The following is a 27,952-nucleotide window of genomic DNA, read 5'->3' as shown; positions in this document are numbered from 1 at the left end:
AGTTCGCAGGACCTCACTATCTTGCCTAAAGATTTCAGCATCGTGTCGATTTGTGGACGACTACCAACTGCTGCCCACACTGTAAGACAGTATGTCCTGGAAAAAAAAAATCAAAATCAACTGTCACAGCAGCAACACAGAGGCAAAACAAGGTTTGACGGTTGAAAATGGAAATTAAGTAGGCTGCAAGTTTCTGAATGACCATGTCATGTGTTTCTAAACGTCCCCGGAAGCGAAAATGTGGTTTGAATGTCAACAGGTTACACAGATGTTTGACGGCCTACGCGCCGCCATCAGACACATACACCGAGACGTGACTTCTTATTAAAATACGCGGCCACCACTGGTTCCTTGGCAGGTATTTTATTCATATATAGACGCTTTCTGTAATCAAATGTGAGTGCAATCAAACAACAGCAATACAAACATTACCAATGCAGTCTGAGAACCAGGAACAGGGTTAAAACAGGGAGTTCACTCACTCTACACAGCGAGCAGCTAGTAACCTCATGGACAACATTAAAAAAAAAAATAAAATAAAAAAAAATAACTTTCCTCTGTCAGGACAGTCTGCTGTCGTGTGCACCTCCAACCACGAAGGTGGTGAGGCAGGTGGGGAAAGCCCACTGGACCCCTCCCTCCTGCTCTAACCCTCCTGCGACAGGAAGTCCAACCAGTGATACAACAACTACCCCCCGCCCGACCCACCACCCCCGAAGCCATGAGTCCAACTTGCACTCGGCTCTTCAGTGATAACCTCCCATTACCCCCCCCAATCATGATTATCATCGTCATCCTAATAGTATCGACAAAAATAAAATCCAAATCATTTCCGCTTCTCACACGGCAGGAGCCTATCAGTGTCCGGAGGTTCTTCAGGTTCAGTCAGTCCCAACCAATGGCTGTCCATCCGGGTCGATAAGAAAAACCACGTAGCTGTACATGTAGAACCAAAGTCCTCATGCAGTGCCCTGCGAAGGTGGCACATCACATACGTGCACAGGTGGAAGTGGGGGCGGGTGGCGGGTGTTTATGTTTTAGTGTGTCTGTGTGTGTTAGAGAGGGGGAGAGAGAGAGAGAGAGAGAGAGAGAGAGAGATGGAGAGGGGGAGAGAGAGAGAGAGACAGAGAGAGAGAGTGTCTTTTAAGAGGGAAGAAGCAAAGGTGTTAGGCAATTATCAGACCCAGGAGCACAAAAAAAAAATGTCCAGGAGAAGAATTACATACAAAGTCTTTATCCACCATCTGTCTCCTCTTGGCCCTCCTTGAAAAACACTCACAAAACTCTCTCTCTCTCTCTCTCTCTCGCACACACATACACACACACACAAACACGCACGCACGATAGGTCCTCATGTCATTGTGAAGTCAGGTGTTCAATGTCAACATTCAAGAAAAGAAAAGAAGAAAAAAAAACACCTCAATGGTAAAAATCATCTCTACCATCACAATGCTTCAGTTCATAAAATCTTGACATTTCTGAAAAGTGATTCTGTTGTTTTTTTGTTTTTTTTCCTCCAGGTTTAAAGCAGTATGCGTGTGTGTGTGGTTGTCGTCGTCGTCGTCATCATCATCATCGTCGTCGTCTTTGTCCCACTGCTGTAAACACACACGCACACACACACACACACACACACACACATGCACAACCAACATACGCACACTCACGCACTCCAGCACACACCACATGTCCTCTTTTAGTGGAGAAAGACATGGCGCAATGGAGACACTCCTCCTCTGGGTGGATGCACAGATCACCAGGAGGAGACGGGGGGGGGGGGTTGTTGCCACGGCTACCAGGGGTCATCCAGCTCACCGGCACTCTGGGGTGAGGAAAAGAGGAAAGAGATGGAGAGAGGTACGTGTTAGGTTTGTTTCGTAGTTACTTAGAGAGACTGCTCCTGACACCTTAAACAACGATGTTTAGAACCTCACTTCACTTTTGTCTACTCAAATTGAATGGATAACGGTGGAAGGCAGTGATATTCCCCTGCCCGGCCTTTTTTAGTTAACACAACCAGAACCTCTGATGACTCACCTTGCGGAGAATCACGAGGCCAACTGTCAGACTGAAAAACAGGGGAGGAATGGAGAGAATGGAGTCCCTACAGTCTACGCAGCCTCCCCCTCGCTCCTCGCCGCCAGCTCACGCAACGCGGCGGCGGCGGCGGCGGCGGCAGACATTTATTTTGAGGATTTCATACCCCGAGAGCTGCCATCGCTTTAAAGGAGGCGACACATCAAAAACGCCTTTGAGCAGCTCAGGTGAAATCACGAGTCCAGGCTAAAAAGCTGACAGAGGAGAGCGAGGAAGGGTTTGTTTTCTGCTTTAGCTTTTATCCCCCCCCCCATAAAAATAATACTTCACAGACACGTATACAAACACGGGAAACTTCTACTACAACTGGCCCTGTATCAAATGCGACCACACTGATCAATTCTGAGTGGGAGAATGTGACTTTTCCTTCTTTTTTGTGTCCCTGAACTACACATTTTGCAAGGCGACTTGATTTGGTACAGGACCATAAGAGGAGACACAAAGCTACACAGTCAGTTTGCAGTGAGAGATCATACTCATACACGTGACACAAATCTTAGCATTTTACCTCAAATCGATTTTTATTTGTTCATTTGCGGGAGCGATTTGTCCCGGCGTAACCGCATACAAATACAACTCATACATACACAAACGCGCACACATACGCACAGTGTTTAGCATAACCTCCCCTCTGACAGTTAAGTGCTTCAGATATTGAAAAGATAAGTGCATTAGCATGCATCGCCAGAGTCACCGGGCACAATAACCTCCCTCAGCCTGCTTGCACACAAGAATAAACACTGTAGGTTAAGCAGTCTATTTCAATCCAACTTTCACAACGAGGTAAGTGTTTGAGATTGTGTCATAATGTCATAACCTGTGAAGTATGAGATGTGGGCTTTTATATCAAGTAGTGAAGTCGGCGATAATACCAGGAGAGTAAGCGGTGGGAAATTCATGAACGCCAGGTTCATTAATACTTCAGCTTATACTGCGAATGTATGAATTGTGGTCAACTTGTAATTTACTGTACATGTGCTAAACTTGGAGTTTAAGGCATGGACTGTACATGATGGCTTAGATAAGTTTAACGGTGTGATATTAGCCACCGCGCTGATATAGACGTGCGGCGTTAGCAGTGTCACGTCGGTTGGCCCGCACAACATTTTGGTCAAGAGTGGCATATCTTTGCAATTACTGGATGGACCGATACGCGGAGGAAATACTTGTGGTCACAATCCCACATGAAGCCTCTATTGCTGCTACCACGTTAACAAAAACAAAATGTCTCCATATTAGCGAGCTAACAGGCTAAACTCTACATACTAAACGTTAGCATGCCAAAATGCTAAATGCCTGCTTGTTAACATTTTAGTTTTTAAGCGGTATGCTAAAATATCAATCGCAGGTCTCTTGAGTTACGACCTGTACTGTTATTTAAAGTCAGCTTGAGCTCTATAGCTTGATATTTATCTGTTCGTTTACTCTGCCACTGTAGCCGCACATGGCCGCTCAGCTTGTCTGAAGATAGCATGTTACAGGTGACATCAATTCCACTTCAAAAGGCTAGCGCTGTCATGCTAACATGCCTCTCTCTAGCATTTCAAATCTTAGCACGAACGCAGGGCGTGTCGCACGCTGTAGCGCTCAATATGCTTTTTGTTCGGAGGCCAACTAGCTTTGCTCCATTTTTTATTTTTATTTTTTTTCAACCATCCAATAATTTAGTTTCCCGATGTGTAATGACCCTCGCAGCCTTCCAGGGTCACTATTCAGGCTACAGACTTAATGGTCACATTAACGTCCATCTGAATAACGATCACCAGGAGCACCTTTTATGTTTTATTGGTGACCTATTAGGATTTATTTTTTTATTTTTCCTAAGTACCCAGCCTCATTTGACCGACAACACCGCTGAGGCATGCTGATAAACAGGTCGACTCCCAGGTACCGCAAAATTTCCATAGTGATGATTGTTCTCTTGCTCGGTCTCATGAAGACACACGTTCATACATACATGTAGACAAAAGAGTGTGGTTTGAGTCTGTAGAGAAGGCCTGGAGACAGTGCAGGGCGTTGCACAGCTGCAGCTCAGAGTGTTTCAGAGTTCTCTTTGTCAGTGTGTCCACTGTAAGCAGGTGTAAAGGTGAGGCTGGCGGCTGAGAAGGAGGGGGAGGGGTCAGCCAGAAGCAAATACAGGTAAATGTAGGCCATAGAATGCAAGGTTCACTTTGGCTTCACCGGCCACTTTTGCAGGTAATAATAAGCGGTTGTTAATACATTTCTATTGTAAACATTTAGTTGTTAAGTCAAGTAGTAAAAGTGACTAGCAAGCCTGGGAATCCAAGCCAAGTGAAGAAAAAGAAAGAGTCCTGAGCAGGTGGAAGGTAAATACTGAATATGTGACGGAGACAGAACTTCAATAGACAGAAGTGCCATTTTAGTTGCCATTTAATTATCAAAACATGGCTGAATAACCGTGATAGAGTTAAAAATGGCCAATGTGCCCATTCAAGTTCTGCGATGAGAGACAAAGGAGGAGAGGTCATAGCATATCTGGCTAGAGCTCTGGGGTAGGATGGGTGGGAATGCGGGTGGGTGCTCAGTCAGAGGAGGGATCAGACTTAGGGGCGGGCGCATCTTGGCTGGCCTCCGGCTCTGCAGTAGCGGGTGAGGGCGGGGGCGATGGGGGAGAGGGAGGGGAGGCGGGCTGCTCCTGGTCGTCGTCGTCGCCGCCGCAGCCGCAGGTCCTCTTGCTCTCCCCTGCTCCCTCGGCAGCGCTCTCCCCCCGCAGGTGGTAGGCAGCCAGGGACTCCTCCAGCACCGTGCGGTACTGCCCCCGGTGGTGCAGGCGGAACTGCCGCAGAGCCTCCAGCAGATGAGCTGCCGTGCTGCCACCTCCCTCCTCACTCTCCTCCTCCTCCTCTCCCCCCGCGCAAGCCTGAGGTGACACGCCAGGGTCAGACTCTGCAGGCACGCTCCATGGTCAAAGACACACACACACATCTAACAAGCAGCGGTACAACGCTCACATCATTGTCACACAAATATATTCCACACAGTTGCGTGACGATGTCAGAGACATTCTTGCACCAGTCGAACAGGCACATGCAAACGCTACCTCTGACCCTGTGACCAACAACCCTTTGTGATATTCGCCGTGTGGTGTAACAGAGGGGGGGGGTGAGTTGGTCAGTACCCACACAGCCCAGAGAAAAGAGCCTGCAAGTCAAGACTCCACTCACATTAACACAACAAACATAACACACACCTTCACATTTACTCTCGGCGGGCGGTTCAAGATCTGACGCTGATCTCTTCTACGGAATAAAGACATTTGAAAAAAGCGCCTGCAGTCTTCTTACCTACTCATGCGAGACGGATCTGATACTTCCTCCTGAAGCTACACACAACATTCCTACACTTTAAACAAGAGTTGTGAACCTAGAGACAACGTTAAAACTAAGATTATGTAGCTGCGTTTGCCCAGAGGCCTTCATTTACATTGTGGTTGTTTTTAATATTTTCCAGGAAATGCCTGTGTAGGAAGTACACCACAGGCTAGCAATGTGTCTTATTGATAATTAGGTTGCTTTTAAACTAAATTAAATGTACACAGAGCAGTAGCAGTCAAATGATTAATCAAGCTTTTATTTTAGGCTGCAAGTGAACATTGCGTCAGCAAAGTTGATGTGTTAGAATAGCGGTGTCTCACTCATTTTAGTTCAGGGGCCACACACAGCAGGCCGGACCAGTAAGATAATAGTACAATAACCTATAAGTAACGACAACTCCAGATTTTTTCCATTTGTTTTAGTGCAAAGAAGAACAAATAAATTAGGAGAATGTTGTTTATTAAACTAAAAATAAAATTTCTTAAGAAAAATAAGTGCAATTTGCCGTCTGCTGTTTAGTCCTGGGTCTCTGTGTTGTGTTTGTCCCAGTTTCTTACGAACACAGTGGACAAATTAGGGACAGCAGGCATTTTCATTGAAAAATTGCAGTGTTTATGTAATTTTCACACTTTGCAAACTCATACTGCAGGCCAGATTTGGCCCTCTGGTGGGCCGCTTTTGGCCCATGGGACGTATGTTTGACACCTGTGTGTTAGAAGAAGAAAAAATTAGGGATGCACCGAAATGAAAATTCTTGGCCAAAACCAAAAACCGAAAATGAAGGTTTTTTTGCTTGCGTCATCACAACATCCTGTTTCTGCCGTGTTGTTTCGGTGATAAAATTTTCGGTGGCCGAATATTCGGTGCATCCCTAGAAAAAAATCTGTCTATAAAACATGAAAGATATATATCGCTATATATAATTTGCTGTGCGGTGACAATAAATTGACACAAAACTGGAAAAAGGCATCTCAAACGAATCAGTAATCTATATTTCTATATATTTTTTTCTGACTAGTGTGGTACGCTAAAACTATTCAGTTAATCTGCAGTATTAAAACTTCTGTGTGGTTTATACGATTGATTCTTAGTTGACAGGCGTCTACTCTTCTAATTCACACACATGGTTTATAAACCAGGTTCATGAAGCATTAAGTAGAATAAAATCTGTCTGAAAAGGTCATGCACTTATCGTTGAGGAGTTCAACAGGCTGACTGAGGTCATATTGAATATCCGGTTTCAACAATAATTACAAAATTGAAACAGCCAGCGCAGGGCTTCAGCGCTTTTCAACCTGCTTGCCAAGGTTACTCGGCTTTGTCTATCCTCCACCCTCTTTCACACTTAATCCACTTCCACTTTCTCTCACTCTCACACACAGGGGGGGGGGGAAGAAAAAAAAAAAAAAGAGTGTCCTTGTCTGGGCTGTGTTTATGAGGTCATGTTGAGGAAGGGTGAAAAGTTGAAGAGGTGAGGGGTTTAGAGAGAGATCGACTCACCCCTTCTTCTTCTCTGTGAGGGTTCAGCTTGTTGTACATCGCCTCGATCACACTCCGCCTGCGAACACACAAACAGTTTAATGCTTGGGGAAGATGAACAACTCCCAATAAAGCGCACTCTGTTCATTCTTAGGAAATGTGTATTGATTGAAGATTTTAATGGAACGAAAAAAGCATCTCAATCGATGCGCGAGAATCCGCCGTTCATGCACAAAGACAGTACAGTATCTCTGTATTCACCAGTGCATTTGAATTGTTCTGATGAGAGTTATCTGAAGTCTCTGCAAATTAATGAGTTTCCTGTAAAAACAGGAAGCTAGGGTGCTCTCCCAAAAAGCCCAGTCAACTCCAATTACTAGGAACCACCAAATACATAAACTGAGAGCTGCAGTGTTTCCCCCACGATTCTACTGTAGCAACAAAAGCCCCTAATTATGGTACTACCCCCAACCATTAAAAAGAATCAGTGTATGAAATGTCTGCAAGTAAAACGAGAGCATGCATTTTGTATCAGCCCGTCTCTAATTTATCATAATAGCGCGGATATTGGATTTGGCGACAGATAGCAGCAGCCTGTGCATTTCACGTGCAGGAATGCTAAACATAATGCTGCTGAGGCGTGGCATTTTATGGACAAATGCGTGTAAAATTAAATTGGAGTAAGTATCAGCGAAAAATCGAATCTATAGTAAAAAGCTGACTTTGCTAGCTAGCGCTTAGAAACTTAAGCTAGATCACGTTACGTCTGGAGTGTTTCCCTCTGGGTTTTGACCAACTCTCTTTAGATAACTGCAAATCTCCATGGTCTAAAAAAAAAAAATAATCAAGAGCACCGATATCGGGTTTTAAAAAATGGCGGTGACGTCGGCGGAACAACACAAATTGCTTCACATGCTACGCAAGTTTTCCGTGACGTTTTCTCCATCAGGCTACGGGGCCTTGGGGAGGGAAGGGAAAGAGTGATCAATAGGGAAATACAACGCAAGCACAAGGTCTTTCCGATTTGTTATGAGACCATAGCGGAGTAAATTAAGACCCTGGCAGGCCACCGTAGTATTAGCATTGTATGGGAAACACTGGAGCAGAAGGAGAGGTAAAACAAAAAATAAATAAATAAATAAACTCCTCAAAGTGCAGGATGAGTCATCAATATATTTAAATAATTTTCACACACTAAACACCATTAAGAACATCTACACGATTACAACTTTTTTTTTTTTGGTCAATGTTTGGCCAGATACAGTGTCAGTGAAGTGTAGTGCAAAACTGCAAAATCATACACAACAGTTTATAAACTGCACACAGCATACGGTCAGTGTTGTAATCAACACAGTGTGGCCACATGCTTAGCTCCGTGTCACTATGAAGGCAGCAAGTTTTCCGTGGCTCAGGCTGATATCTTTAAATAATATATTAAAACTTATTTACATGCATTTACATGTATCTATTCTTCTTGCTGACAGTTGACGAAAACACACCTTTTTAACGTGGCTTGTACTACACTGTGTGATTTTAGATTTCCTGTACACCATTATACTGTTTCATTTGTTACTGTATTTAAACTTATTACATGTATGGACAACATATTATGAAAAAGCTCATTTCTAGACTAGAGGTGTCACATTCATTTTAGTTTGGGGGCCACATACAGCCCAGTTTGACCTCAAGCGTGCCGGACCAGTAAGATAATAGTATAATAACCTATAAGGAACCACAACTCCAGATATTTTCCATTTGTTTTAGTGCAAAGAAGAACAAGTACATTAGGAGAATGTTGTTTATTAAACTAAAAATAAAATTTCTTAAGAAAAATAAGTGCAATTTGGGAACGTAGCTGTCTGCTGTTTAGTCCTGGGTCTCTGTGTTGTGTTTTGTCCAAGTTTGTTACTAACACAGTGGACAAATTAGGAGTCTAGTCTTTATGTAATTTTCACGCTTTGCAAATTCATGCTGCGGGCCAGATTTGACCCTCTGGCGGGCCGCTTTTGGCCCACGGGACGTATGTTTGACACCTGTGCTCTAGACAAATTAATTATTAAAAAAAAAAACTTCACAACTATGTTAAGAAACATGCAATACAAACAAAACTGTAGTTAATGGTGACTTGGGATGTGTAAAAGATCTAATTTGCAGTTTAACATGTGAAATTATGACTTATAAGTTACAATGCAACAATTCTGGTGACACGTTTCTAAGTAATAACAAAACAAGTTCAGGGGAAAGTCAACTCTGATGACATTTATACTTTATACTTTTCTATATTTATACTTTTTTTACTTATGGCTTGAATCGGGACCAGAGAAACCAATTTCGTTCCTTCCCATGTACCAACATGTGCTTTAATGACAATAAAGAATCCTTGAATCCTTGAATCCTTGAATTTACCGATACGCTCTATGTGTATAAAATACAGCTAATTGTATATTTACTTGCTGGCCAGTCCTCCACCAGGTGGAAGGTTGGGGATGTTCTCTGAGGCAATGCTCCTTAGGACAGACACCAGGTCAGGGACTCCTGCCTCGCCACAGTTTCCCAGGAGCTCTACAAACAAATGTAAAGAGGGTTATGTTAAAGTATTACACGCTGAGCTTTCTGAGATTTAACCACCACCATTCTGTACGGAGAAATAATGCATAGTAGTGGGAAAAAATAAAAAAATCAGTTAGTCACAGTGTGGCTTTGTGTGCTCTTATCTGTAAAATATTGATTTTAAATATTCATGGTTCCTAAATAATGCGTATTTCGTTTACGCTGAATCTGAGCACGGCATGCGGCCTCTTCTTTAACTTAACAGTGTGGGACTTTAAGTACAACTTTAAGGTTTGCAATATAATAACATTTAAGTTTCTGTCAAAACATATGAGTCAGTGACGAATTAATAATAAAAGAGTTTGGCAGGAAAATAAGTCTTGTTCTACAAAAACAGTGAAACAATTAATGATCAACCAACAACATTGTTCCTAATGAATGCTTAAATAAATGTGTACTGTATTTGTTTGTGTGACATTGTAATGTGTGCGCATTCACTGACCTTCAACGCGGGTTTCCAGGAATTTATCCAATTCCTCTTCCTTCTTCACAGCCTCCTCTGAGATCTTGGGAGCTCCGGGTAAACACACCAACACCACGCTCATGTTGTCCCTGCTCCCCTGCAGAACGAGGGTAGGGACAGACAAGAGTTCATCAGATTTGCAGTAATACGTATGGTACGCTTCGTAAATTAAGGACAGAAATCAATCTTTAAACAACTGTGGTTTACTGACCCTGACTGACATGTGGCGTCTAAGCAGTAACAACGCTGGGCTATCCCTGTCGGTGTAAATCTAAATCAACCAGCCAGCAGTCAAAATCATTTTTCTACTGTTTTTAAAATGAAGGGAAAAACAATCAATAGTTGAAGAAGAAGAATGCAAAGGCAAACTCCCCTGGTAAAGGTTTTAACTGAGCATAGTTAGCATGCACTTTATATCTTCTCATGTCTTTATTTTAATTAATTATTCATTTTTTATTTCCTTTACAGAGTAAAGATGCCAAGCTCAAACTTTAAACACAAGTAACTCTGTGGAGTACTTTAGTTAAAATGTGGAACAATTGTTTATGTGTGCAAGTGGGCATCCAATACGTTTTGCCCTAGTGGCAATGATTTTCGCTTTCTGACCTGTAGGTGGCAGTAATGTGTACAGATATTTAGTAATGCAGCAGCAAACAGAGGCAAGAAGAACACCGCTAGCTAAAAAAGCGTGTATAGAGAGCCGAAGTCCCGCCCCTCTACTTCCGGGTCATGGGACCTATCTTTCGAAAAAATATGAACGGCAGTCTATGGAGAGATCATAATTATTTTTTGGTCCCGATCGAATTGTGGCATGAATTTCACATATGATGTGTGTGAATTTAAAAGATAATTTTTCACGTCAAGAGATAAATTATTTGACGTAAATAAGCTGAACAACATTAGGTTTTGTATGAGATCGCTTAGTGAACTACATCTCTCGTCTTGAACAGTGTACGTCACTAGAGAACTATGGCTGTCTCCTTGTTGAGCTTTACCGTCTTCTTCCAGGACGAAGGCAGAAGCATCAAACGAGGTGAAAATCATTATAAATCGGGTCATGTCGAGAGCTGTAGTTACACGAAGGGAGTTTTGGTCGGTTCTGTACGCGCCAGCATGCGGGACTTGTAGTTCGTTTAATTACGTATTTTCCATAGCGTTTTACTTAACTATCTGGCGACAAACTGCGACATTCTTGACATGTAAAATCATTTTTTATTCTGAAAAACAACATATGTATAATCCAAGGCACAAGTCGATCGGGACCAGAAAATAATTTATCTTTCGCCATAGACTGCCGTTCATATTTTTTCGAAAGATAGGTCCCATAACCCGGAAGTAGAGGGGGCGGGACTTCGGCTCTCTATAGTACGCGCACGATGAATTTTGACAAGTTAACAGTAGAAACTCCACAGGGTTTCTTTGTCTTTTTTCTTGTCCTGTTACTAAAAGTATAAAATAAGGACGGGCTGTTATTTGGAGAAAGCAACAGAAAGGCTAGCAGCAGAAAAGGTTTTATGCAGTAGATTACTTTCAACACATTTCGTCTTTCACTTTTTAGTGCGAGCCACTGAAAGGTAAGGTGCTGGATTTAATTTAATAATTTTAGGACTATGTTGTCTCTTATTTTGATTGTTGGTTGAGTTATTTTATGAATTGACTAATTTTCCAGTCTTTTAAACCTAAAAAAGCACTCTTTAAATGTTTTGCAAAACCTTTATTGACATTTGATTGACATCACGTGTGTTAGCAGCTCAGTCTCCGGCTGGAAGGCCACTCTACTAATACTGGACAGTACATCAATTGGTATTTACGGACAAGACGAGAGCACTGGCCTTCAACCAAACGCACAGTCACCTTGTCATTACCTTGTAAAAGTCAACGTAGTGGTCACAGCGACTTTATGTAAGTGTACAGTGTCACATACATCACAAAAGGCAGCGGCAGCAGAGGAGATTTATGACAGCGTGTGGCTGTTACTTGAGACAACCCAACCGGTAAGGTAAAAATAACTAGAAGGCCGGTTCTTGGAGTACACAAGACGCAAAATACGAGATACTTGGAAGGCGAAAGATGTGGTGTGACTGGTGAATGAGTTCTGCTAAGGTAAAGAGACACTCTTGCTTTACCTTGAATCGATAGCTGAGGAAGCCAATAGACAGAAACAGAATTCAAAGAGCTGATGCATTATTTATGCACCATCTGATCGCTCACTCCGAGATGTTAAGTTTCGCAAAACAATTTAAGCTTTAATTTTAATTTACTCTGGTTTATTTCAAGATGCATAATATTAGTTTCTTGTATAGAGAAATAAAGGCGGTTGTAAAGTGCAGCGTGAGTGACAATGAATGCAAAGGTTGTTAATCAATTAAAATGATCATTAATACTGAAAAACATGAGTAAATCTTATCTGCAAACAAGAGCCTATTAAAATTTGCGCCATATTCCCATCAATGTACATCATACGCAAAAAAAGACACTCACCTTATGCAGACACGTGTCCACCACTGCGTTACAGACCTTCTCCAAGTCATCACACACCAGCAGCCGTGAGCGGACAAACTCACACAGCTCCTCGTTGGACATGACGTCCCAGATTCCATCACACGCCAGCACCACAAACTCGTCTCCTTCGGCCGCTCGCTCCAACACGCACACCTCAGGCTCAGGGCTCACCAGCTGCTCCGTGGGGCCCTTACCATCCACACATTTGTAGTCGTAGTCCCCCAGGGCCCGGGACACAGCCAGGGAACCATTTACCCTCTGGATCATGACCGAGCCGCCAGCATTCTGGATGCGCTCCTTTTCCCGGGGGTTGCAGGGCTTGTGGTCCTGGGTGGAGAAGCCCACCTTGTTGTCTCGACTCAGCACGGCCCGCGAGTCGCCGCAATTAATGAAGTAGAGGTGGGTCGGGCTGAGCAACACGCACACGGCCGTCGATCCGCTGCGGTCCAGACCCTGCCGCAGGTCGGAGAAGCTGCGCATGTACTCGTCAATGTTCAGGAAGCCCGAGCGGATGCCGTCCTTCACGCCCTCCACGGAGCCGGATCCTGAACTGAAGTCGGCCCCTCCTGACAAGATGTGTTCCAGCAGGTGGCCGGAACAGTAATTGGCCACCCGGGAGCCTGCATGGCCGTCGTAGACAGCAAAGAAGGACCAGTCGGTGAGTCCGTGGGGAAGGCCCACCACCGCTGTGTGGGCATCCTCCATTTCCACTCGCCAGCCCTGCATGGAGCTCAGGCCATAGCGCAGCCCATTGCCCTCACCGTGGGCACTATGTTTCTCCGTCTTCGGCTTGTCCAGGAATGCACCCATTGCTGCCTATAGCTGGAGATTCATCAAGGGAAGAGAAGAAAGAAACAGAGAAAGGAAATGTTAAACGATATCCAGAAACAGCAAAGAAAATCATCTGTAATCTTAAAAGTTGGCTTGTAAGCTTTTATCATAACACGCTACTGCATCATAAACATATCTACAAAGAACAAGACAGGTACATTTGTCAGCGTGACCAATAAATAATAACAAACTCAACGACTGAATGCCAAAGATTATTTAATTTAATTTAGAAATGCTAAATCCGCTACAGAACATAGGATACAGAGAGAAAAAAAACACAGCTGGTAGATATATTGTGAGATTTTTAAGCTCCTGAATGTCGATAATCCTGTACTGAACAGGCTATAACTACAAAGAGATCATATTTGTTGGTATGTTTGTAGAGGTTCTCAGTTGCAGCTTTAAAAACAATGGTTATTGTGATGGCATGTAAACCCATAACACTGTATTCAACTCTTTCTTTGTTGTGAGTCTGTACAGGTATTTTCTAATAGGCGGTTTAGGCTTCAGCGTCAATCTGATGCCAAAACTACGGCCCTTCACATACTCTAGCGCCATAGCCTGAAGTGCAACTCCCTAGAAATGTAACTACACGTCGCATGGACACTGTGATTGGTCCGCTTGGTAGTAGCGTGTTTCCGCTTCAGTATTTCCGGCTGCTTCTCCATATGTTCGCAATTTTCGAATTGATTGTTTTGTCTCAATAAAGATGGACCACATGGAGGAAAGGTTCACTGAGGAGATTCGGAGATACAACACATTTGTATGACTCATCTTTGGCAAAAGTTCAGCGAAGGTTTCAGTCGCCATTGTTGAATGTGAAGCAGGAAGTAGAAACAAAAATTAACCCGACTGGCATAAAAGACACAGCGTCGATCAGTGTGTGGGTGGAGTTTTTACAGAGTGAGCCAAATATAAATGGCTCACACCGGCGTAGGCTACGTGCACAGGTTACGGCGTCTATGTCCCACAGAACTTTAAATGAGCCTTTAGTTTGGTCAACAAATACGCAAAACAAAACTGACTCTTTTTGTTGGCACAAGAAAAGATTGGATTATCTTCTTTTGTCTATGACAATGGCGCTTTATACACACACATCTCTGTGAATCACCCTTTTTTTTTTTAATGAAAGTAGTTTAGTAGGCCGCTTCATTCTTTGATTACCGCACGCTTTTAATTAGTCAATGAATGACGAGCGCCGGTGATCCTGACGAAACACACGACAGCAGAGGAGGAACCACAAGAGATTACACTGTAGCTGTAAAGCTTCTTTGAGCACACAGAGCCTCTTACGCTCTGAACACAAGGTAGCTAATATTATTAGTTAACTTGTTGGCAGGAAACAAGGAGGAGTGTGGCATTACTGAACTATCTGGACCTGAAGAGAGCTGAATGGAAATAAAACTACTCTGACTTGGAGTAGATTTGGTCTACACCTCTCCATAAACTGAACACACTCTTTCACCCGCAAATTAATCCCAATCGAAGGTTTAATTATTAATGCTGATACAGTCAGGCAGGCAGGCAGGCAGACTGCACCATTGATTTGTTGTTGGGTGAAAGCTGTTTGTGTTTTTTTAACAGTTCGAGGGCCGGGTTAGTGGGTGTGCTGATTTGGGTACTGGTGAGACAATAAAAAGCAACCATTAATTCAGGTTTTCGGGCTACATACGCACACATCTGAAGGAAGCCGAAGCCATATAAACAGAGGCAATAAAACAAAATATTATCAGGAAATATTATCATTTTTATTGCTCTGGAAAGAGTTAGGGCCCGTCCACACGGGGACGGTTTTTTGGTCTAAACGCAGATGTTTTGCATCGTTTTGGCCAATCGTCGACACGAATCCTTTAAACACATTGCCCTAAAACGCACTTTTCTGAAACCTGGTCCCAGGGTGGAAAAATTCGCAAACGCAGCTCTTGCGTTTTCGCGTGGACGGCGAAAAACGCATACGTGCGTTTCGATGATGTCATCGCCACACCCCTCGAGCAGCCTTCCACCTCTTATATCCCGCGAGACGTCTCATAACAACATCAACAACAATGGCGGACTACATGCTAGTTTTCCTGCTGGAGAAGACATTGAGCTTATTAGGGTTACCAGGACAAAATATCATTTCTCCTTGAGTTTGGTTTCTTCTAAAGCCGATTTGTAATAGGGCTTTGACTCCGAACTTCGTTATTCGAATATAATTCGATTATTTTAAAAATTGAAGATATTCGAATGAATTTTAGGGATCTCTTAATATTCGAACCTGTATGGGAATTATTTTTTGAAAATGTGTTTGCTTGTAAACGTTGTTTTCAATTCAGATTCCGAGTTTTTTTTTTTCACGCCTGGTGAAGTAAAATCGCGAGCTCATTAGCAAGGCTATTGTTGGTCATCTGGGCTCCTGTCGGTAACGTTAGCATGCTAGGTTCCTGTAAGCTTGTGTATTTCCGATGGAGCGTTAACTGTGTCGTAACAGCATCTTCTGTTATATTCTGCTTGTTACATCTTCATTCCGATACTGCATATCTTGTTTGCTTAATAATAAAAATTTTAACACGCATAAATACTCAGCCTTTCGTGCACGTAGTCTATTAACATTGACTGATACACTGCCCTCTGGTGGACAGAACATATAGAACTTAAGTTTGATACCAATATCAGTCTTACTGAAGACATTTAATGGTCAAAATATAATTAATAAATATTCGAATATATTCGAATTTTAATATTAATAAACAAACGAACTTCGAATATGATTTTTGGGCAAAAGTCAAAGCCCTAATTTGTAAACAGCGCTCAAGCTTTATGCGCATGCTCCGCCTCTTCCTCTCCGTTTTTGGTGAATTTCTGAAACTGAAACAGCGCCACCTATAGGCCTGGAATATGAAGTAGCGTTTTCAGTCGTGTTGAAACGGATCTGTGTGGACGCAGATATTCTTGAAACGATGCCAGGGAAAACGGAGAGGGGGAAAAGATTGTTTTCGTACGTGTGGACGAGGCCTTAATCTACCTGTAATGAGCACTTTCAAGGCTGGTTGGTCATTTCAGAGCCTTGCCAGAAAGCACTGTGTGTCGACAAAGACTCTGTTCACACCTGGTATTAACATCTATCCTAAGTGATTTGATCGCAACTGATCATTTTGAAGTACAGGTGAATACACCCAAGAAGCATTAACGACACATCTGAGATCTGATCACTCAGACCAGATGGAGGTGGTCTGGGCCACTTTGGACCACACTCCTTTAGTAGTGTGAACACACATGTGTCCTGGGCACAATGATGTCTTCTTGCATAAGCAAGGTGTCCAAGCTGATGTATGCAAAGTAGTAATGTGAATAGTGTTGCACGATACCCCGCGGTGCCAAATCGTAACGGTTCCTACTATACTAGAAATTCCACATGACGGTACTACCGTGGATACTACCGGTGCCAGTTTCCACTACATGGCGGCCGCCTCTACTCTCCTCCCGGCTTCTGCAACCGGACTACACAGCTGCTGAATGGCTGGCTGTTTGCCTGTTACTGGTGACGTCCAGGGATATGATAGGCTGTTTCAGCACGCTGGGTCCGCCCGTCTGTTAGCTGATTGGCTGTTCGTGCATTTCTGCCGGCAAGAACGAACTCCATGAAGACAGCTCCGCTTCGATAGAAATTCGCTTCAAAACAAACAACAAGCTAAAGTTCTGTTTCATAAAAATAATTATGATAATAAAAAAAGGCGCGACAATACCCGGAACCGTGACACTTTGTCTGGTTACTCATTTTGGTATCGTGACAACTCTAAATGTGAAGTCAAGTCACATATTTTCCCAACAATGACTAGAGTTTTTACTCACAATCATTAGAGGAGAGTACGTTTTCCTTACATTACTCTTTTTAAGATGAGCTTTGTTCGGGTCTCTTGAACAACTAATGTTAGGGTGGAGATAATACCTCTGGCACTGCTGACCCGCACTATATTTTCACCATCACGCTGATCAATTCTGACCTAAATGAGCGACCGCTACTTACAGTATGCATCGCTATTAGAGCTTGAAATCAATGAAAAGCGATAAAAATCTAAAGTGCTCTGATACTACTGTGTTTTTTTGTTGTTGTTGTCGTTTTTTTAAAACATATTAATTCCTCGCCCTCCTTTACTTTACACATGAGCACACGCGGCATGACAGGCATGTGCCCAAAAAAGGCTGGTACATGCGAGGAGTGACTACAGTTGGTTTCAGAGGAACGTGTGTGTGTGTGTGTGTATTTGTGTCTGCGCATGTCTACACCGCCGTCATAGTCTATGCGCGAGAAAAAGATGCTCTATAAATACGCCCGAGCCGGTTTAGATTTCATGACCAGGGTGAGGCAACGGGCCACACACACACACACACACACACACACACACACACCATTCACATTTCCACTGCTTTCCCGGGCGCGTGATTACAGCGACAACAAATTTTCTCCATCGGGCTCACTTCGGCGCTCGACTTATGCGGCTTATATTTTCACGTATTTTTAAAGCAAGCGTTCCCATATGTGTGTGTGAGGAGAGAAAGACAAATCTGTTATGCTCACCAGCAGTGATTCTCTCTAAAAATAAAACAAACACACTGCCGTTGCCTAGCAACCACCCACCCTGCAGTGCAAACATCCAGGCTAAGCTTCATTCAGCGACATCCCCCTCTCAGTGTCTTTCTCTCGCTCGCTCGCTTTAAAAGACACACACACACACACTCAAACGCTCGGTAGCGAGAGGAAGGGGAGTTGCATCATGCGTCCATTAAAGCAGTTGCAGCAGCCAGACCCCAAAAGGAGACGTGCATATGCAGATACTGTGAATTTTTTCTACTATTGACTTTTAGGAGAGAAAAAAAACACACACACGCATGCACACGCGTACACACACACACACACACACAACCGAAACCCCCAGAAAATATCTCCATTAAGACATCAGACTGAAACCAGGAACTCCCAACCACTTAACCCCCTCAAAACTGCTGTCACCCAGGCTGTAACCACAGGTCGAAACCAACACCCCCTGATGCTAAGGCTGCCAAAAACCGCTGGCTACGAAGAGGGAAGTGGAAGGTCGGGGATTACATAATGCTGCAGAGAGACCAAACGCTGCTCTGAGAAACAGGCACATTCACACAAAACAGCGAATGCTATCCTGACCGAAAAGGCTAACGCAGACCTATGTACACAATGCTATGCTGGAAATGATTGGGACTCACCGTGTACGTTTAACCCTGCAGTTAATGTTTTATATCTACGGAGAAAATGGCTCGGGATGCTGACATCTAAACTTCGATCTGATTACAGTTTTAAGGCTCTAGAAGTCTATTTGAAACCCTACATTTTCATAATGACATCTGTGACATTTCGAGAGGTTTCTCCTGGAACATCCAGACCTTTGCCTCGCCCGCCCACATGTCAGATTTTGTCAAGCAGTACGAATTAGCCTGTTGTTTTCACGATTAGCAGCTTCCTTTGCTGGATAAACAAGGCAATTCTTATGGGCAGCAGCACTAAGGCGGATAACAAGACAACAGTTTATATTACACTGCATCAGAAAACGCATGTTGACGACGAGTCTAACATCAGTGCTTGGCTTCCTTAGTTTATATGTTAGCGACCATTACAATCCTGCTAATGGCTGGCAAGACGGCGCCGTCGTATTGAGTCATAATAACACCGGGCAAGATGGAAAATAATCTGAACATCCATATATGTACACAGCTAGAGACGCGTTCATCTTGAAAATGCATTTGCATTTAATAAAGTCATCACTTAAAACACACAATTAGTGGACTGAAATCATAAATTCACCAGCAAATTACACTCCTATATTCTTGGCGAACCAACGCACAATGCCGCCCCCTCGCACAACTTTCAGGAGTCTATGGTCAAGACAAGAAATACGATAACCATAATTTGATGTCCACAAAACTTTAGTTTAATAGTCTAAAGAGAGTTAATATAGTATTTTTAACTGGCCATCAATTTTCCACCAGAGAAAAAAAATGCCATATAGATGTACACCAATCAGGCATAACATTATGACCACCTTCCTAATATTGTGTGTGTGACTCCAAAACAGTTGTGACTCATCAGAGAATGGACATGAGACTACTGAGGGTGTCCTCAGGCGACAGAATGTTGTTAGTGGGGGCCTTTGGGTTGAGAGGAGGGGGCCTCTGAGGATCAGGCTTGTTCCAGTGCATCCCACAGATAGTTGATGAGTTTGGGATCTAGTGAATTTGGAGGCCAGGTCAACACCTTGTGCTGTATTTAATGTTTTTGTGTGTGTGTGTCTGTGTCAGGTTGCATCCGGCTGGGGATGGCTGCTGCCATCAAGGGGTGTCATTGCTATGGGGTGGGGGTGCCTGGTCTGGTCTGGTGTAGGTGGGTGCTACATGTCTAAGTAACATCTACATGAATGAATGCAAGGTTCAAAAGTTTCCCAGCAGAACACTGAATTGATCACAAGATGGTCAATGTTATTTACTTCTCCTGTCAGTGGTCATAATGTTATGCCATATGAATGTGATACCGAACAATGTTTTACATCAGATGTCAGAGAGTCCTCCAATACTTGTGACATAACATTATTATTGGAATAACAAAGGGCTCCATAAAGTTATCAGACCAGTGAACTGGGCGTTAATTGCACTTTCACTTCTCTTCTTGTACGGCGTGGGTCTGTGCAGTTAACCTTTTTAAATAAAAAAAGCTCTTCATTTTCACACGCATATCTGTTGTATGTTTCCGTTCATCACTGTTAAACTAAACTGGAGGAAGAACAGGAAGTTATGAACCAGTTTACTATTTACTGGATCCACTGCGAATTGAGAATTGATTCCAAGTTCAACTATGGCGCCGCAAACTGTAATTTAACTGAATGGAGACGTTCCCGTCCTGTTGCCTCGTACTATTATCAGTAAATCCCAGTTCAGGGTGAAGTTGGATTTCACAAGTCGCACATGTCCAGGTCTGCTGTAGCTTTCAGTCACATTTTTGGACTTTGTGACAGATGACTACCTTGTGGAAAATACCTGAAAACCTGACCACGACATTTCTCTATATTTACATGGTGAAGAAACCCCATGTGAGTGCACCGCTGAACTAGCCAATCCAGAGAGGACTGTGGGATAGTGAGCGAGGACTGCAGAGGATACACCGGTCGTATTTCACAGCCGCATTTGGAGGAGCCTCTGGAATGGGGCAGCCTCGTGAACTGTTGTGACGGATTCAGGCTTGAATTACGGACTTTGAAGCAGGCAACGCTGAATTGGGACACAGCTCATATTGTGTAATTGGCCCCCTGTGTAAATGTAAATGACTTCCACAGCCACACCTAACTGTAACACCTATTCACACACCTAAACATAGCGTTACACGTTTAAATCAGTCTTTTTTATCTTATCTGGCGCTCTTAACAATGCCTTGTGTGTTGAAAGCACTTTTAACCTTTATTACACTCCAACCCTGATCTGACCTTGCCTCCATTTTTACACTTCATTCATTATAAACAGAACAAAAGGCGTACAAGAACATGCAGCATGTTTGTCCTTTGTGTGTGTATCTGCAGTGTAATGCTGCCAAGGTTGGCATTACCGCTCCAGAATTACAACAACCGGTCCATGAACTGAACCACAGGTTGGCATCTTACTCGGCATCTTAAACAGTGTTTACAAAAACAGGCTAATGGCTGCATTGGTACATTTAAGCAAGACTGCTCACAAAGCGAAGACCAACAAGCCAAAAAAATCACAACTTAATGACACTCATAAAATTTGAAGTGGAACCACATGAAGAGAGCAAGGACCGGAGCTGTGTTTATTCTGCCTACTGTTAAATACACTGAATAATATATAGCCTGGAAGCCAGCCCAAAACTTTCAGAACTGACTTGCTTCGTTGGGCAGGCTTTATGTGGAGATAGAAAGACGAGTAACAGAGACATAGTCATCCACATTATCTGAGTGCTGTGGAGATGAAACAACAAAATAGCTCTGATTTGTCGTGGGACTATCAAAATGTGGGCGGCTGTTTATTTTTTTCCTCTGTATCGGTTGAAACACTCCCCCGTATGTAAATCTCAATGGCGTGTGAACAGACTGATAAGAATTGGGTTAAGATCTGAGGGTCAATGCTAATGTTTTCAAATGTCTTGTTTTGCTCGCTTCAAAATTTCCAAACTCAGAGGAATTCAATTTATAAGAACACGAAACATACAAAAAAACAAAAAAATCAAAAATGTATTTTTACTTTACTAAACAAATGTAGCAATCACTGGAAAATCCCTATTGGTTAACTGAGAGGAAATGTATACGGTCTATATCTGAACACACCTTTCAAGAACAAACCCAGTCCAACAGCATTTTTCTAAAAACTTCATATTTTCCATGTAACTTCAGTTAGCTTGCATGTATTAGCCACACCGTCATACCAAAACAGCTCTGAACTTTTAACTGACACCTCTTTTGACCCAATAGATAATGTCTACCGTGTCTACAGTCGCACAATAGCCACTGAACGGCTGGTCCGCAAAAGGTAACTGTTCTTATTCATTCGTATGAAGCTCAAGCCAACTGCAGCCCTCTTTACTGGTGAGGGGCGCGTTGAACAGCTAATGAATTTGGTGATTCAGGGTGTTTCTTCCTAGCCTGGTCGTTACCATCCTACGTTTCCGCCCGAAATTTGATTTCGGTCTGGCACGGAGTCTGGCCAAATTGCACTTCCGCGGTTCGCGTGTAACCGCGCCAATCAGCGAACAGTTGAGCGATGACGCGGAACTCGCATGCCGAGTTGCTTGTAGTCCAGCGAAGCTTGTAGTTCAACAGCATAGCAACAATGGCTACGGAGGAAGAGACGCTAGAAGCCATCCGCGAAGTTGTCTCAACTTTAATTAAAACCAGAACAAGAGGCTTGTCTTGTCAGTTTTATAAATGGCAAGGACGTCGTAGCTCTCCTTCCAACTGGCTTTGGGAAAAGTTTGACTTATTTAACTGGAAGCGGAAGTGGTAAGCGTAAGAGCCTGAACTCCGGCGCACGATATACGTCATTACCAAACGTTGCTGATTGGTTAATAAGGGAACTCCAATGATTTTAAACCTCAAAATAAGCATCCGCCCATTACGGAGACAGATTCCTATTACATTGGGCCAGACTAACGTGCCAGACTGAAATCAAATTTCGGGCGGAAACGTAGGATGGTAACGACCAGGCTAGTTTCTTTCCAGAACGACCAGTCAATGTGCGCAACAACGGCGTCTTAGTATGCGTAAGAACGTGCGTAAAAGTAGGTTTCCGTTGAGACACTGAGTCTCCCAGTTCTCTTTGGTTTTATTACGGTAAATCAGTTTGATATGAGGAAATACGCGCTCAAGGAAGCCGTGTTGGAAAATTAACGTTGCGATGGCGACGAATCGTTCTGTTATTCATACCGCTCCTTTGTGCTTTTATCTATTGTATGCACAAAGCTTAGTTTACAGAAAGAAAAAAAAAAATGTGTTTATGCTTCAGTTACTCTTTGTATATAATTTAGTGTTGGCAAGCCTGGTGTTATCCTTAAAACTGTGTAAAGTACTCATTTTCTGTAGTGTAATTGTCAAATCTGAAATGGGACTAGGTAAGACTTCAAGCTGTGGTCTCATTGTGTTTTTCCAGTCCACACCACCAAGCTACAGTCATTTTGAAGCCAAATATTATATGAGGGAAAAAAAAAATTCGGCAGACATAAAATCCTTCTTTTTCAGTGTATTCAAGCTCCTATTACTTACTGCCAATACTTAGACAGATTCTGGCTGTTGGGGATAAGTATTATCTTTCAAAAGAGGCCAAAACCACGTCTGTACTCCAAAATGGTTCAAGAAGAGCTTTAAATTTACCTTTTTTAGGCGTTTTAGGTGAAATTTACAGGATTGTTAATAAATCACTGCCAGAGACATCAACCTAAAAACCATGGAGAGTGGAAATTTTGTCTTGTGGATATCTCACTTCTCAACAGACCTGACAAACTATCAGTGCCTGTAACAAAACACACTCGAATATATTCAGGTTCAGCGCTTGACCGATAAGTAAGATCCATCAATGGATAAATCCGTAAGTAACATAAATGAAATAGAAAACGCGTAACATGAACACACCAGCATTCATGGCAAATATGTGCCTTTTACCCTTGTGCGACCGCTTATATACTAAAATTATTTAATCGCTGCAAGCTGCTCAAAACATGCTCTATATCTGCACAAGACATCACTATAGTTACCCGTCTGCTTTCATGTGGTGTGATGTTTCCTTTTCTTGTGAATAAAACTGCATAACCAAGCCGGGGGTCACCACTCAATGGTCGTTTCAGTGAGTCTTTTCGCGCCTGCTCTATAATGGAAGACCAACATGGGCTTCTATAGTGATTCTCGAAAGTTTATTCTGACACTTACAGTTCCATCCGTGCCACGGCTAAGGCTGACAAGATATGTTAAAACTCTAAAATAAGCGTGTTGTTGACCGTCTCAGTCTCCAACTGACACTGCGTTTCATCTGCTCCTCAGTCTTTACACAGTGACTTGCTGACTCAGATAAGATTATCAGCTATTGAACTCCTCCCGTATCTGCCGAGCAGGGCACAAGCCCGACGCCAAGTGATGTCACGTACTGGTCACCTGTGCACCTTATCGCAAATCTGATACACAGGAGAGGGCGAGGAGGGCGGCTAAATATCAACGCAGGACGATACAAAATTGGTGGTGAAATATATATATAAGACATGGAGTTGATGATAAAACGCTGCAATATAGTGTGGCAGGTTAGAATTACATATAAAAGTTATAAAATTTTGCAAAACCATACACATGGAAAGCCTTTCATAAAAATCTTAGCATCTAAAGGTGAAGCGCTTTTTGCAACCTGCTAATCTTATTATAAAACAGTATAACTGGCCATTGCGGAAGAGAACAAGAAATTAGTGGCATCAATTTGGACAATAATTCTGTCCATCAATGATGATACCTCCTCGAACCGTGGACAACTGTGCTTTTTCATTATCTAATCAACAAAAAACTTTCTAAGGGTCTCTGATTCAGGGTGAGGTTTATACGCGAGCGCATGTTTATAGTAAGATCGGGCCCTTGTACGTTTCACACAACTGCCTTGTGTCAATGAACACAGCGGTGCCCTCATGCAGCCAGGAATACGCACAGTGTAAATAAAATACGACAGAAACAAATCATCTGACTTTGCTGTGCACCATCAAAGGCAAATTCCATTTTATCGCAGCTAATTGGGGTCATTTTGACCGTTTTATGGCTCTACAACGAGCACCGAGCTCTAGCAAAAACACACACGCCGTGCACTGTTATACGCTCACTCGCCAGTTCATTAGGTACACCTGCAAAAAAACAAATGCATTCAGATACAACAGCCCTGCACTAAATCTTAGCAACATAAAGATTATGCTATTCAGCACTTGCTTAAAATAACAGGGCGCCGCCGATTCGACCGCGTTTTCGTTTTGGAGGCTGTGGTTTTGCGTTTCTATTATTTTTGACAACCCCATTTTAGTCAGTGGACACAACAGCACCTTGAGCAACATCCTCCAAAATGATCTTACAAGTTGAATCACCACCTTTCTGGTGCCGTTTCAACATAATCTGGACATCACAGCAGCCTCGGAGGAGAATTTGGTGCCGGGGGGAGGCTGCTATATTGGAATGCATTTGTTTTCACTAGTGCACCTGATGTTTTGAGTGTTAAATCGGATAAATATGAAATATTTTCAGTAAACACACAGAGAACTGAGAGAATAGAGAATTGCTGAATTGAGATGAAAGATGGAACAGTGCTGGTGTCGCAGTGAAACCTGATTGTCAATAAACATTTTACACCGTTGCCTATAGATTGTATTTGAGCTTTTCTGGTTTAAGATGTTGAAGGTAAAAAAAAAAAAAAGAAGAAGAAGAAAAAAAAAAGAGGCCTTGCGGTTATAATTACCCTGCAAGACCGCTGCATACACCTCAACATCCATTACCTACCTACTGGCACTGCATGGTTTCATTTGGCACTTATTATGTAAATGAACACTGAGCACTATTGTCGTTGCATAGCTAGCGTTACGTCCTGAAATAAACAAACTGCACTTGTTTAAATATGTTATATCGTTACAAATGCCATTAGTCTGCCAAAGCTAACGTCACGTAGCTAGCCACTGACACCCATATGACAAAGTCCGCTAAGCTGTCATTAGCTAGTTATAGCTAGTGTAGCTATAACGTTACCATGCTATATTAGCACGCTTTTGGGACCAGATTAAGCACTGGAGGCCAAACGTGTCCTTAAACTGTTGGTGTTACTTAAAAATATGCTTCATTCAGGATTGGCTGGCTAACGCTGGCGGTAGCTAAGTTACTTCAAAAACTTCAGGGCATATATCAGGTTTTATTTTTGGCAACGGTCTATCTGTACGCTAACGCTATTGCACAACAGTTAACGTTGCACGGACCAACTGACTGATTTCGGAAATACGTTTGCGTTAAATACCAATCCACTGACCACATGCTGAACTCCCCTCCACTTAACACTGTAACCCTCTACGGAAAGGCCTGCTTTGCTAGTGTTAATATTAGCTAGCGTTAGCCGACATGCTAACTTAACAGTTAGCTGTCGTTGGAGCCGACGCCGTTCTCCGGGTTGTCAAACTCTAGCTAATGACGTTAGCGCACATACTAGCATGCTACTTACGTTTTCCTGCTCCTGTGCGAATGTTGATCCAATCTTGATTATCTGCCGGATTCTGCTTTTGTGTGAAGATGTGTCGTTAACCTAGCTACCTACGGAGCTAACGTTAGCCGGCTAGCTATGTTATGTTTCCTTATTTGACAAAAATAATCGAGATTGGCCTCAGATGAGCGGCGATAATTCCTTTCTCGGTGGTTCCCTGCTTGGACAGCGTTGATTTTTACGCATGTTTGACGCCAGTTCTGTCTCTCACAATAAACGAAGACAATTCCGATCGTTCCAAAACAAATATGGACACTGAGAATTGGTTATATTATACAACACTGACAAATCTAGCACTTTCTTCCATTGAAAGGCCAGAGCTATCCTTCGACTTTGGGTGCTGAACAAGAGGAGGTGTTATTTTTGGCATCTGCGCGGTGATTGGCTACAAAGTGGAGACATAACGCTTTTTAATTGGCCAGTTCGCCTGTCAATCAGATATGCCCCTGTCCAACGCTACAATTTCATTGGTCTATTACGAAGTTCTGTGATGCGCTCGATCTACAGGGAGCACTCGTTGCTTCTGCTGGCGTACGCCGAATCCAGTTGGATTAGCCGGAGTTAGTCTCGGAGTAGAAACGTACAACTCAAAGGACGGAAGTCGACTTTTCTAATTTTGTTAAGCAAGTGTTAAAATATAAAAATAAAGCAAAACCGGGCACAAGTGACGTTAAACTCTTCCGTTCTCATCAATACTTGAAAGTTACCACACAGGCGCCTAACTGCCCCGGAGTACGTAACAAGCGCAATCTAATTTAGTACAGCGTGGATGATTGAAGAGGTTCCAGAAGGAGTCTCCAGCAGGAAGGATTGTTATAATGCAATTTTTATATTATTTAAAAGTTTTACTCACTCCCTTAATACCTGGTGTGGCATACATTTTGTGATTAAAAAAAATAATAATAGTAATATCAAGCTTGACAAAAAACTTCTCTTAAGGGGGAAAACAATCTTACAAAATACAAGTTGTGATAAAGTTAATGTTCTTATTGGACTAAATATGCAGATGTACTCCTTCATTTTTACTTTATGATTGTTGACATTGTCCCATTGGCAGACCTATAGTTTTAGACTCTGAAATCACATAAAATGCACTTTAAATGTAATTTAGAATCACATGCTTTTGTCACATGTGATCCAGTCTGTACTGTATGTTTTTGTTTTTTCAGTCTGAGCCAGACAGACACTTGGACATTGGCCTGTGCATTATTGCGTGACACATGGGATTTTTTTTTTTCTTCTGCAAAGCAATGACTCTCTTATCTCACCACTCATCGCACGTATAGGAACACTATAGGGGATTGTAATTATTACTCAAACTTTCTGTTCTGCTAAACACCGTGGGATTCCAATTTTAACTTCTCTACTGCTGGGAAGGAACTCCAACTTACAGTACAGAATCCAGTAAGGTCGTACATGGGAACTTCATGCGTGCAGTCGAGCCGACAAACTGACACCAAGGTCCGATTAGCTGCAGAAGAGTATATATTTATGAATAATAAATGCAATTTAGTTCTCTCTACTGGGATGACAACAGAAACAATGTGGAGGTTTGCTTTGTCTCATAGTGCAACGTATTTCAGCAACAAAGGTTTCAGACCAAACCTTGCTGCAGGTCATGCAAGTAGTCTGAGCAGCCCAGCTCAACCAATTCCTCTATATAATTCAGATAAGATGGTCTTAAAATCATCTTAGAACTTATTTAATGTGGGAATAGGGCTGTGGAGTGGGAGGAGCTATTTCAGTGGCCTCTGGTTCTGGAGAGTCATTCATTCATTCATTCATCTTCTGTAACTGCTTGTTCTGTGAAGGGACGTAGGGGGTCTGCTGGAGCCTATCCCAGCTGTCATCGGGCGAGAGGCGGGGTACA

At 42.8% G+C, this 27,952-nt stretch overlaps 1 protein-coding gene across 3 annotated transcripts; it reads right to left on the bottom strand.

Moving 5' to 3' along the window:
- Nucleotides 1-104: 104 nt before the first annotated feature.
- ppm1bb (protein phosphatase, Mg2+/Mn2+ dependent, 1Bb) lies at nucleotides 105-26,863 on the bottom strand. 3 transcript variants are annotated; one of them, XR_014699609.1, is made up of 7 exons: nucleotides 26,044-26,860; nucleotides 12,466-13,308; nucleotides 9,964-10,081; nucleotides 9,362-9,473; nucleotides 6,933-6,990; nucleotides 1,227-1,822; nucleotides 105-1,046 (listed from the first exon to the last, which is right to left on the bottom strand). XR_014699609.1 is itself a non-coding variant. In XM_084566861.1 (6 exons), the coding sequence occupies exons 2-6, from the start codon at nucleotides 13,294-13,296 to the stop codon at nucleotides 1,793-1,795; spliced, it is 1,149 nt and encodes a 382-aa protein (XP_084422987.1). In that variant the 5' UTR covers nucleotides 13,297-13,308; nucleotides 26,044-26,860; the 3' UTR covers nucleotides 105-1,792. The 3 variants fall into 3 exon arrangements, 2 of the variants coding, with proteins under 2 accessions (XP_084422987.1, XP_084422986.1); XM_084566861.1 differs by having other exon boundaries at nucleotides 105-1,822; XM_084566860.1 differs by lacking the exons at nucleotides 105-1,046; nucleotides 1,227-1,822 and adding an exon at nucleotides 1,836-4,978 and having other exon boundaries at nucleotides 26,044-26,863.
- Between the last annotated feature and the right edge of the window lie 1,089 nt (nucleotides 26,864-27,952).

The sequence above is a fragment of the Chelon labrosus genome, assembly GCF_963514085.1.
Source record: "Chelon labrosus genome assembly, chromosome: 19".
Taxonomy (NCBI): Eukaryota; Metazoa; Chordata; class Actinopteri; order Mugiliformes; family Mugilidae; genus Chelon; species Chelon labrosus.
Note: the sequence above shows the minus strand (reverse complement) of the source record. Positions and strands in the feature narration are given on the sequence as shown.

Bases quoted from the DNA above. Each gene is read 5' to 3' on its own strand.
- ppm1bb (XM_084566860.1), bottom strand. From the start codon at position 13,296: ATGGGTGCATTCCTGGACAAGCCGAAGACGGAGAAACATAGTGCCCAC. The intron at 10,082-12,465 runs GTGAGTGTCTTT...CTCGTTCTGCAG, and splicing joins TGGACACGTGTCTGCATAAG to GGGAGCAGGGACAACATGAG. The intron at 6,991-9,361 runs GTAAATATACAA...GTGTGTTCGCAG, and splicing joins GGTGGAGGACTGGCCAGCAA to GCGGAGTGTGATCGAGGCGA.